Source organism: Solanum pennellii, chromosome 2 (assembly GCF_001406875.1).
Source record: "Solanum pennellii chromosome 2, SPENNV200".
NCBI classification, from domain to species: Eukaryota; Viridiplantae; Streptophyta; class Magnoliopsida; order Solanales; family Solanaceae; genus Solanum; species Solanum pennellii.
This window is the reverse complement of record NC_028638.1, coordinates 44,591,086-44,603,179: the sequence shown is the minus strand read 5'-3', so window position 1 is coordinate 44,603,179 and position 12,094 is coordinate 44,591,086. Positions and strand designations below refer to the sequence as shown.

The 12,094-nt window shown below is 33.5% G+C and overlaps 1 protein-coding gene across 1 annotated transcript; it reads left to right on the top strand.

The window, feature by feature from the left end:
• The first annotated feature begins 1,984 nt into the window (after window positions 1–1,984).
• LOC107011290 (probable LRR receptor-like serine/threonine-protein kinase At1g07650) lies at window positions 1,985–11,879 on the top strand. Its single transcript, XM_015210711.2, has 24 exons — window positions 1,985–2,406; window positions 2,486–2,663; window positions 3,332–3,403; window positions 3,491–3,559; window positions 3,638–3,709; window positions 3,791–3,862; window positions 5,628–5,699; window positions 5,799–5,867; window positions 5,941–6,012; window positions 6,119–6,190; window positions 6,285–6,356; window positions 6,643–6,711; window positions 7,157–7,222; window positions 7,589–7,654; window positions 7,745–7,780; window positions 7,866–7,906; window positions 8,197–8,573; window positions 8,639–8,834; window positions 9,131–9,283; window positions 9,658–9,776; window positions 9,884–10,094; window positions 10,398–10,635; window positions 11,110–11,260; window positions 11,412–11,879. The coding sequence occupies exons 1-24, from the start codon at window positions 2,304–2,306 to the stop codon at window positions 11,772–11,774; spliced, it is 3,009 nt and encodes a 1,002-aa protein (XP_015066197.1). The 5' UTR covers window positions 1,985–2,303; the 3' UTR covers window positions 11,775–11,879.
• Window positions 11,880–12,094: the final 215 nt, after the last annotated feature.

Genomic DNA, 12,094 nt, shown 5'->3' with positions numbered 1-12,094 from the left:
TTGGTATATAATTGAAAAGAAAAGAAAAAGTCATTAGAAGAAAAAGATAAAATGCTTTTAGAATATTATTGGAACAACACATACATATCCAGCGTACTTTAAAAAAAAATATTACTCAAAAGAACTCAACAATACGAATAGAGCTAGAGTTCTATTTACGATAGAAAGCACTGACTTTGGATCTATCTAGCTCTACCCTGCCAGGCAACATGGACTAAATTGGAGTAAACAAAACATGATGAACGTAAATACTAATTATTTAACAATATCATACTGTAATTGTTTTTGTTAACGTAAACAAAAAGATAACCAACTAAAGCAATATTTGGTGATATGCATTTTTTTATATATTTGTTCAAGGAAAAGTCAAAGGTCCCCAATTGAAAAGTTTCAAACCGTTGTTTTATGAGTTTTGATAGTGGCCAAATTTTTTTATTATAGAAAACGAAATATATTCTCACTTTTTTAATATAATATAATATATACTAAAAGAAAGTCTTTAAAATTGGTCTCTTGAAAATCATAGTCAGACATTCAAAACAGGCAACACAGAACCAAAAAAAGAGAAAAATAATAAAAGTAAAAAAGCAAAAAGAGATGAAAGAACACAAGTTGAATTAATAATTAGTATAAATATGAACTTTAGTGTCTTAATTAAGTAAGTTTTAACTAAATGATGTAAAAGTAGGTACCAGCTGCCAACTGTCATGCTTATCTTATTTTAAAACAAAATAAAAAAAAATTATATCTTCAGATATATTTTATCATTAATAGTGTCATTAGTGTGAAATCAATTAGAACCACTTCTAGATTGGCTTCATGCATACTCCTCCATCCATATTAATTGATTCCACTTGGCCTGGTTACACTCAAATTAACTTTATTAATGATATTATAGAATATAAATTTAATTATTAGTAGTTCTTATTTAATACTGTACTAAAAATCAGATACCATAAAAAAGTGATAACATTATTTTGATCATATAGATAATTTTGATAATGTTACGATATCAAATTATTAAATAGTTTGATAATATCTTTAAAATATACTATTAAATAGTGTAAAAATAAATTTTTTTTGAGAGTTTGATAAATTTTATAATAATTTTAATTAAAATTTGAATATATTTCAGATTTTTTTTTTAAAAAAAAATGTTAGTACATAATTCAAATAAATATTATTATGATTTATTTATGAGGGTAGAGTGTGGGGTAGGGCGGGAGGTGGCCTATCGGGATGGGGGCATAAGGAGTTAAATGAGGGGGCGAAAATGTATTAAAATATCTTTTTAAATCGTAATTTTAATCCTATTATATGAGTTGTCTAAAAAAAAATATTTTAAAAGAAGAAAATTAAAATGAACTTAATATAAATCAATTGAAATGGAGGATTGCTATATAATGCTTTTATATATATATATTTTAATTTATGTTGCACCACTTAATTTTGATAGTCAAATAATTTAATTTTTATCATAAATTTAAGTATAAAAATGTTATCTTAAAAATAAATAAATAAGATTACATATTTAAAAACTACGTAGAAATATAGTTAGTCACAATAATTATAATTCAAATTATTTAAAAGATTTAATTAAAGAAAAACTTATCTAAATATCAAAATTGAAATATATCATATATATTGAAACTAAGAAATTAATAATATACTACTCCCTTCGTTTAAAAAAAGAATGATCTCATTTTCTTTTTAATCTGTTTAAAAAATAACTTTTTCTTTTGGAAACATTTTATTACTTTAACTTTAACTTTTCACATGACATGCTTTAGGATAACAAGATTAAAATACATTTTTTATATTGAATATAATTTTGATTTAAATTCACAATTTTTTTTTTAAATTTTATTTAAAATTAAATTAGAATATTCTTTTTGAAAATGACGGAGTACTAATATCATCTGCCATTGCCATGTGGCACCTTATTAGTACTTTAAATATGGGAGTTAAAAGTAACTTTATGTATAAGAAAAGAGCATTTTCATTTTAAATTCTCCTTCTCATGCAATTATGTACACAATATTTTGGGTCATAAAAACCATAAACAAACAAGCTATTTTATAGTGATATAGAATATATATAGTTATATAGAAAAGGTTCATCATTGCTTCCATAAGTTCAAATTCTTTTTCAGCAACTTGTCTTCTTCTCCTCAAATCTATTATCTCCATTTTTTTAAACAATTTTTTCCTCAGAGCAGCTTCATTTTCTCAGAAAAAGACCCAAAAAAAAATCACTGAAATTTTCATATGAGTAGTACTCAAGCGTTTGAAGTTTAAGGGACCATGCCAAGAATCTTCAATATCTTTCTCATCTTCTTCACCATAGTTATTTGCTTTACTGCAGACAACATTGAAGCACACACTGGTCAACTTCCTAAAGATGAAGGTAAAAAAGATTTGAACTTTTTCATTTTTTTGTTAATGTATGTGAAAAAAAGTTGATGCCCATTTACTTTGATTGGCAGTGGAAGCTCTTAGAGAAATAGCTGATCAATTGGGGAAAAAAGATTGGGATTTTAAGCTAAACCCTTGTGATGGGAACTCAAATTGGAGTACACCCAAAAGGAAAGATATGCCTTGGTATACAAATATGCTAGAATGCAACTGCACTTTTCTTGATAATCTTTGTCATGTGGAAAACATGTGAGTCTCCAATATTACTCCCTCCTTCTCTCCAATGGATGTGTTTTGTTAGGTAGTTGTTGAAGTTATGAAAATTGATGTGTTAATGTAGTTATGCTTCTGCCTACTTTAAAGTTGTTTTAGTTTGGACCCTTTACTGAATTCCTTAGGAAGCAAAATTATTGACTTATGTTTGGTTTCATGGGGTATAAAACCAATAGGCGATGCTCGGTTACAGTTTAAAATCCGTCATTATATGTTTGTTCTAGTTTTTTTTTATGTTGAAATGGTTTTTCTTTATCCATGGGCAATGGGTGAAGTATTGGTCCAGATTAAACTGCTAAGACAAATTTTTGGCATATTGAGGAAGTCCTCAGGGTATCCTTTTTTGAATATAAGTTATAAACACACCCTTGGTTTGGATTACTTCTACTGTTTTGGTTGATATCTTGATTCAAAGAAAATTGTTAGAGATATTAGGTATAAGCTTATAATAGACTGGTATTAGATTTATTGTTAGAAATTAGAATACCATGTCTTTATCTAAATATTTGAATGTCACACGACTAATTCTGGAATTATCTAATCACCACTTCATTGCATTATGAAACTGATTGAGATTATATTAACAGGACAGGATTATTTCTAAATCTAGTGATTCTGACAGAAGCTGCTCTAATTGTTAACAGATCTCTCACAGGACAGGATCTTGCAGGTGTCCTACCAGCATCTCTGGCGAAGTTACCATACCTGAGGAAAATGTACTGAGAGCATCCAGAACAATTGTTAAAAAATCAGTTCGAATTCTACTTATTTTTAAAATCATTATGATTTTACCTTTTTTGCAGTGATCTCAACCGCAACTACTTAAATGGTACAATTCCCCCTGAATGGGCGTCTACCAAGTTGGAGATCATGTGAGGCAATTTATTCATATGCATTTGTTAAAATTTAACCTTTGATTTAGGGCTTCTCATGAATTTGAAGTTTTCCAGGGCTATTTCTAATAATCGGTTATCTGGGCATGTCCCTGAGTACATAGGAAATATGACCTCGCTTGTGAGATTGTAAGTTCCCTTGCTTTCACTTTTCTCAGTCTGACTGTACATGACTACTTGAAATATTCTGAAGTCATCATAACTTTTCAGGAGTTTGGAGACTAACTTGTTTAATGGATCGTTACCAGCAGAAGTAGGAAATCTGGTCAATTTAGAGATGCTGTAAGTCTTCCTTACTCCTCTATTTCCTAACTGATTTTTCACAAGTCAATTTACTGTTTGTATTGTGTGGAAGATGTGATCGTGAGTTAAAAGTGAAATGAAGCTTAAGAATAGAATGGAGAATTGCAGATGGTTGTTTACTGTTTAGGGAGTAGACTATGAAAATCCAAAATGTGAGACTGAGTGAGCTGTATTTGCAAGGTGACCATGTATAGATGTTTCGTTTGGTACTTTTCTTTTAGCTGTGGTGTTCAGGCACGCTTGCACATATCTCAATCGGTCTTCATGATAGCTTACTACATCCCACAAGCACATGTGCCAATAAGCCTGTCGACCTAGGTTAGAGCAGATGAGCTCACATTGAGTGTTGTTGCTGAGTTTCAAATTGTTACTCCTATATCTTAACCATTCAACTATCTCCTTGGGGGGACAATGCTATGTCTGATACACTCCTATATCTTAACCATTATACTATCTCTTGGGGACAATGCTTTGTCTGGTACATTGGGGTACTATTGAAAGGAGAAGTAAGGCAAGAGATATAGGATACGGCTCCAGGTATTAAGGCTATGTAAGTGTACTTCCAATGAAGGGAAAGTGATATAATTTTGAGTCAAGTGAGGATGTTTTGATCAAAATTGTTTGAAAACAAGGTCAATATTGTGGGTTTTGAGAGCCAACCATTGTCGCCTGGAGACCTGAGAGCCTCATTTTATGCTAAGGACCAACTCTGAGGTGGAAACGGGTTCTTAGTTGTGTTTGGTTGAGATTCTAGTTTAAGCACCTTTGTAGGATGCAGTTCTTTGCAAGGTCCCGTCATTAGGAAAGGCCGTGGTGTGGAGGTTATTCTTAATGATAAGAGAGTTATGCTTCCATACTTGGTCACCGTCCATCAAGATAGGAGGAATAGGTCATAGCTTATAACTGTCATCAATGAAGGCATGTTGATTTTGATAATAAATGCATCTCTGTAGTCTTTTAGAAATCAAGAAGTGCAATAATTCAAATTGCTTCTGAGGCTATTTATAAGTGAGAAGCAAGACACTTGTACAGTGTACCTTCTTGGAAGTTAAACGTATAATTTTAGGATGAAACACTAAAATAGCTAACATATGGAAATTTATTATTTGTAACATCAAAACTGCAAACTGACTCTACTGCTTTCAATATCATATAGTACAACAATAACATACTTAATTCCAAAAATTCTTTCAAAACATTGTATGTACTTGAATAAAGATATTAGAAATAGAAAATGAAATAGAGAGAATGAAAAAGAAAAACAGAAATAATTTTTTTGACAGGATGAGAGAAAAGAATTGAAATTATCGTCAACTTAGAAGTGGAGAAGAAGAAGAAACACACAGAAGGAGAAGAAAAATAAGAAAGAAGCAAATCTAGAATAAACAGAATAGAAGAAGAGTCGTAGTGAACCCAAGAAGAAGTAGAAAATGACAACGAAGAGATCACTAAGCATATGAAGAGAGGAGCCCTAGTACTCAAATGAAAAAAAAAAGAGGTCTTTTTATCCCCCTTTTTCATTTTTAAAAATCATGCCTGCGGATTGCTTTGCGTGTTACTGCTTTAGGCACATGCTTCTTTAAGGTTGTGTTACTTCACCCATGCTTAGCAAGGACACCTCTTCCAATTGCTTAATCACTTTAAATGAATGAGTGTTTGCTTTAAAACATTGTGTGTTTTTACTAGAGCAGATCAAGTGTGAGCTGCGTTTGATTCTAAAGTCTATGAACTTTGATTGTTGCAGCAATCTGAAAGCTAATAATTTCACAGGAGAGTGGCCAGTGGAACTGAATAATCTTACTAAATTGGATGAACTGTGAGTGCACTTGAATATTCATCTGAGGATGAGATTTCTTAGTCTTCTTCCACATATGTTAAGTTGAATTCTTGGCTTTCCCTTTTGGCATCAACACAGTAGGATAACTAGTAACAGCTTTGTTGGGAAACTGCCTAACTTTGAGAGTTGGAAAAACCTCCGGATGCTGTGAGTATTTTCTTTTAATATATTTATACAAGTTAGAAATTTCCAGTAGAATTAGTATATGCTCTTTTGACAGAGAAATTGAAGGTTCTGGATTTGAAGGACCACTACCCCCAAGTTTTTCTGTTTTGAGCAGTTTGGAAGAACTGTAAGTTTACGCTTTATATGAAAAGTTTATTTTGCTTTTTGCAATGTTCTTATGATTAAGCATAGTAGAAATCAAGATAATTAAGGCTCAGATGATGCATATACAGAAGAATCAGTGACCTGAACGGAGGTGCTTCAGAATTTCCATCACTTACAAACTTGACCAGGATGTCTAAATTGTGAGTACTTGATGATTTGGGAATTGCAAATGGAATTTCCAATACATCCTTTATCAAGGAAAGTCAATTCTCTGAAACTGTGTTTTGACTGCAGGGTTTTGAGAAGCTGTAATATACATGGAAATATTCATGATTCTGTAGCTGAAATGGTCAACTTACGGTTTTTGTAATTCCACTTCTTTTCCTTCGACTAGCCTACTCTTTTTGAATGGGAGAGGTCAATGGGTCATTCAATCTTGAAGAGATGCAAACAACATACCTCACTTTCGCTGAATGGACCAATTTTATTCTTTCTTGAAACAAAATGATCTTTACAAAAATGTCATCGGAGCTTTTGTTTACTCTATCCTTTATCTAAACTTAATTAAGCTTTTAACAATTGTGCGATAGTTTGTACAGCCAATGGAATTGAACATTGTTTTGAGTTCGACTCTGTTTATTGGTCATTGCAGAGATCTAAGTTTCAACAATCTTGAAGGAGGAATTGCAAATCTCGAGCACGTGACTCAGATGGAGGCCACGTAAGTCAAAACAACATGAAGATTCCTACAATATTATGTGGAAATATTTCTTTTGCATCTCTGTTTCATTATAGTAGTCTTAGTATATGACTGTTGATGGCTCATCCATCAATCTTCTGTATTCTTCCAAATGCTCTAGCCCTTTACTTTCGTTTGAAGAAACGAAGAAAATTGCTTCAATGACAGAAACAGTCTTAGATGGCAAATGCCTTTACATGATATTTCTTATTTTTTTCCCACAAATTTCTGAGATTCTGATAGTTTCTTTTTGATAGATCAGTAGTTTTCTCTAGGTGAGCTGCACAGAAAAATGAGCCTTCATTTGATCGGCAATTTCTTTCCATTGTTGTGTGCAGATGAGATCATGCTCTTGAAAATGTAATGCAGATATTGCATTTTCAAATTTGTGATCTCCTCCTTAAATCAGATATTTTCTGCTTGCCAGGTATCTGACTGGCAATGCTTTTGTTGGACGAATTCCAAATTGGCTTACTAGTCGAGATACCAGAAAGTAAGTGTACTTCTTTGTCTTGCTTTTGCATATACACTAGTCATTCTTTTGAACTCAATTTAAAAAAGGACATGTATAACAAGGTGAACATTAAAGGTTACAACCAAAAATGTGGTTGCTCACATAGAGAATCAGATTAAAAAGTCATTCATAGATACCTAGTCCAGAACTTGAATTCTCGAGTGAGGAACAACGATAGCTTTGTGTAAATTTGTTTGATGGGCAATAAACAAAGATATTGAGATTTAATTAACTGAATTGTCATTAATTTCATTGCATATAAATCTATTTTCTCTAAGTAAAGGCCTCTCATTAGATTGAAAGTACTTGATGAGCTCTTAACCATGTCGGATATCTTTGATGCAGTGTGATAGACCTTTCCTACAATAAATTTGATGAAAGCTCTGAACCAGCTTCCTGTCGGGACAACCTGTATGATCCTTGTGTGTCTTACACTTTCTCCTATCTTCTTTTATGCATATATGGTTCAGAATTCCATGTTTGGTTTTCTTTTCTTATCAGAAACTTATTCAGAAGCTTTAAGGTCGAGAATTTTGTGTAAGTGTTAAATGTCAAACAAACTGTTGATTATTGTTCTTTGAAAACGACTTGTCCTCTCTGAGACCTCTTTCAACTACTTCAGAGAGCGCGGGAAGTGCTTCTCAGCCAGTCCGTGTTCAGAGGGTGAGTACTCACTCTTTGAGCAGAATTTACTCTCTCATATAAATCTTTTGTTTGATATTGTTCCATTGCGCAGGACTTACCAGCTTCTTGTTGACAATCAATAGACATGAGTAGGAAGGCATAATTTGGTTACTTTTGTAAACTAGTTAGGTCATGGCATAATTTGGTTACTTTTGTAAACTAGTTAGGTCATGGAGAACATTTTAGCACTAGACAGTTTCTATGATAATCAGAACTGAACAGTTTTATCATTGTCTTATATTAACCTATCTCTGGTTTGTATATTGCAGACAAGTACTCATTGCACATAAATTGTGGTGGAGGAAACGTAACTGTTGGAAACACTACTTATATAGCAGATGAAGACTCAGCAGGTGCTGCAAAATTTGTTTACTGGAAAGGGAACTGGGGAACCAGCAGTACAGGGCATTTCTGGGATACCAACGTATCGTTGGATGACCACAAAGCAAAAAATGTATCTGCTATCAAGGGAGATGAATCTCAACTTTACATGACAGCTCACCTCTCCCCTTTATCTATGACTTACTTTGGACGTTGCTTAGCAAATGGAAACTACACTTTGACACTTCATTTTGCAGAAATAGTTTACAGAGACAACCAATCTTTCCAAAGTCTTGGAAGACGGATATTTGATGTATACATACAGGTCAGAGAATTAGATACAGTAAAATATCCAATTAGCTGCAGCTGATTTAGTTTAAATGAATGCAGGACAAATTGAAGTTTAAAGATTTTGATATTAAAAGACTAGCCGGAGGAGTTGATAAAGCTTTGAAAGAAAAGTTTAATGTAACAGTAAAAGATAAATCTATACAAGTGCGCTTCCAGTATGCTGGGAAAGGAACTACATCAATCCCGAGCAGAGGACACTATGGTCCTTTAGTATCTGCCATCTCTCTGGAAGCTAGTAATACTCTGTCTTCACTTTAATTTTTTAGGTGTAGCATCTCTTCTTCTTCACTGTCACATGGTAAGAAAGTCTCCTTCGCAAAAGTTACTCACCCTTGCATCTTATTTAAAAATTAAGACCTTTTCAGAGTTGGAATTCGTACAACATCACTCATGATTATATGGTTGAAGTCAAGAAGCTATAGATTAGATGTTCTCTCATTGAATAAGTTATGCATAATATCTATAATCGATATGCAAGCAAATTCCAGGGTGCCTAACATTATATTGTTGAACTTTTTGTTCTGTAATTAGACTTCAAGCCCCCTCCTCAGCAGGAGACCTCTTCTAATCAGAAAAAGAAGATCCTAATTGTAGCTGGAGCAGTGACGTCTTCTTTAGCTCTCGTTCTGATGATTTTCTTTGTTGCTTGGAAGAAAAGAAGAAACAGGAAATTGATGGAACAAGGTGATTCTAGACCTCAATTTTGGTTTATGCCTGACAAGTAGAATGTAATTAAAAAAAATTCTGTTGCATTATGGGTGAATCTTGGAATTGTATCAAAATGAAGTGACAAATTGAGTGGTTTTGCAAATTGAAGTACATGTGAATGATTGTACTAGGTGTAATTATCAATTTGGAAGACTTCCTGCCACATTAAACTTAAATACTATCCAAATTCATGATTTCACTAGTTAAAGGTTGGGGAAAACAAGGGTGATGGATATGGGTTTGAAGTTGCAAACTTTCCAGAATTTCTTGTATGCTTTTCAAGCTAAAATTTTCTTTTATCTATCTTGTGGGAGATAACATCCTAAACTTGTTCCTTTACTGTTGTGTAGAATTAAGAGGACTAGATCTGCAAACTGGTATATTTACTTTCAGACAAATTAAAGCTGCCACAAGTAACTTTGATGCTGCAAATAAGCTTGGTGAAGGTGGATTTGGATCTGTCTACAAGGTGAATATATATACAAATTCTCATAATTCTTCTTTTTCCTCTCTGTGGAAATTCTACTGGATGTTTCAGACAAATTATGCTCTTCATGAATTTTTTTTGATGCTCAGGGTACACTAGCAGATGGTACTATAATTGCTGTCAAGCAGCTTTCATCCAAGTCAAGACAAGGGAACCGTGAATTTGTGAATGAAATAGGCATGATGTCAGGCTTACATCACCCAAATCTCGTCCGACTCTACGGATGTTGTGTTGAGCGGAACCAACTTTTACTAGTTTATGAGTACATGGAGAACAATAACCTTTCCCATGTTTTGTTTGGTAATGTTATTTTTTCATACTTAATTTTGATATATTTTACTTGAGCTCTCTACCTTCACAGGGTAGGTTTAAGGCAAAATATGAACCACCCTCCCTAGACCCACTTGTGGGTTACACTGGTTATTGGTGTTTACTTGAGGTAAAAGTAAAAAAGGACACCACGCCAAACCAAAAAGAAGTTTGGTGATCCCAATTCTCCCTCAATAATGTAACTGGCATGATTCTGATGTTTATATCTTCATCTGTGTGTGTGTGTGATTTGGTGTGAATATTGGCCTAGTTTCAATTTGTAGTGAACTGCAGGTCCTGAAGACTGTCAACCAAAACTGGACTGGCCAACTAGGCAAAAGATCTGTGTTGGCATTGCTAAAGGCTTGGCTTACCTACATGAAGAATCACCTCTAAAGATGATTCATAGAGACATCAAAGGAACCAATGTACTCCTTGACAAAGACCTAAATCCAAAGATCTCAGACTTTGGTCTGGCCAAACTTCATGACGAGGAAAAAACACATGTCACCACCAGGGTTGCTGGGACTATGTGAGCTTCTAAACTACTCTAATTGATTGATCAAATTTTAATTGTTCAAAATACTCCCTTTCGAATGTCATCCTTCCATTTAGGTCATATCAGTTGTATGTATCTTTTTTCTGAATGTAATCTTTACTCATTATAATTCCAAAAGGTACATAGCTAGCACCTTATTGATCCCAAGTGCTCAACAGATTATAAAGGTTACCTAAAATTTCAAGTTATTCTTCAAAGCTACCCGTCTTTAAAAAATCCGTGTTTTATATTACAACTATAGTAAACTAGTAGAGATTATTCTCTTCAAAATCATGCAAGTCAAACGCTGGTAATCAGTTTTATAATGGAAGAAGGTGTAACAATTGCTTCTACAATTACTTCTGCTGTCCATTTTCACCTAGTGTTGAGGTATAGAGCATTAGTTTAAGCCTTTCAGGACGTTCCTGTTCATCAAGCTCGTATAACTTTGTTAGTTTGTTTTTGCAGAGGTTATATGGCCCCTGAATATGCACTCTGGGGTTATTTAACACATAAAGCAGATTTATACAGTTTTGGAGTGGTTGTATTAGAACTCGTTGCTGGGAAGAACAACATGAAATATCATCCTGATGAGAATTATGTTTGTCTTCTTGATTGGGTAAGAAACCAGCATCTCTTGGTATCAGTTCCATGAATAGTAAACATTTGAAGCACGTCTCAGTTGCTTGATGAGAAGTTCATTTTGTGTTGATCAAGTAGACGTGTTAGTATTTCATAAGCTTTCCCATTTGATATTGTGCTTCTTTCAGGCCCTGGTTCTACAAAAAAAGGGCAAGTTTTTGGAGCTAGTAGACCCAAGGTTAGGTTCCTATTACGACAAGGAGGAGGCATTGAGGATGATTAAAGTGGCCTTACGATGTACTAATCCATCTCCAGCACTAAGGCCAAACATGTCTGCAGTAGTAAACATGCTTGAAGGTCGTTTGAACGTTGACGAGTCTAACTTCGATTCAAGTGGTTACGATGATGAATTTAATTTTCAAGGTTTAAGAGACAAATATGATGAGATGCAAGTAACCTCTAGTGAAAACCAATCAGTCCTTTTTTCAACTGGCACAAAGGGTACTGATCACTCTTCTTCTACCTTTCCTTCTACATCTACCTCTAAATAAATCTCCCTGTATGCTCAATGTTGTATTATATAAGACGAAAAAACTATCAATAATATACTTTTCTGTCATTTATTATTTGTTTATAAAAGCGATGTCTCTGGAAAATGAGTTATCCAAAAGTGTTATCATAAAATATCCTCCATTTCCTCTCTTCAAACATCAAAGACATAAATTGTACTAATAGTGCACATATTTTGATTAGAAAATAGAAAGAGAAGATACTTTTGGTGGGATTTCATGAACTCCTTGAACAACAACATAGACAGTGTTTCCATAAAGCGGAGTAAAGTGTACCTAGATTTTATTTTTACCCAGCGGAG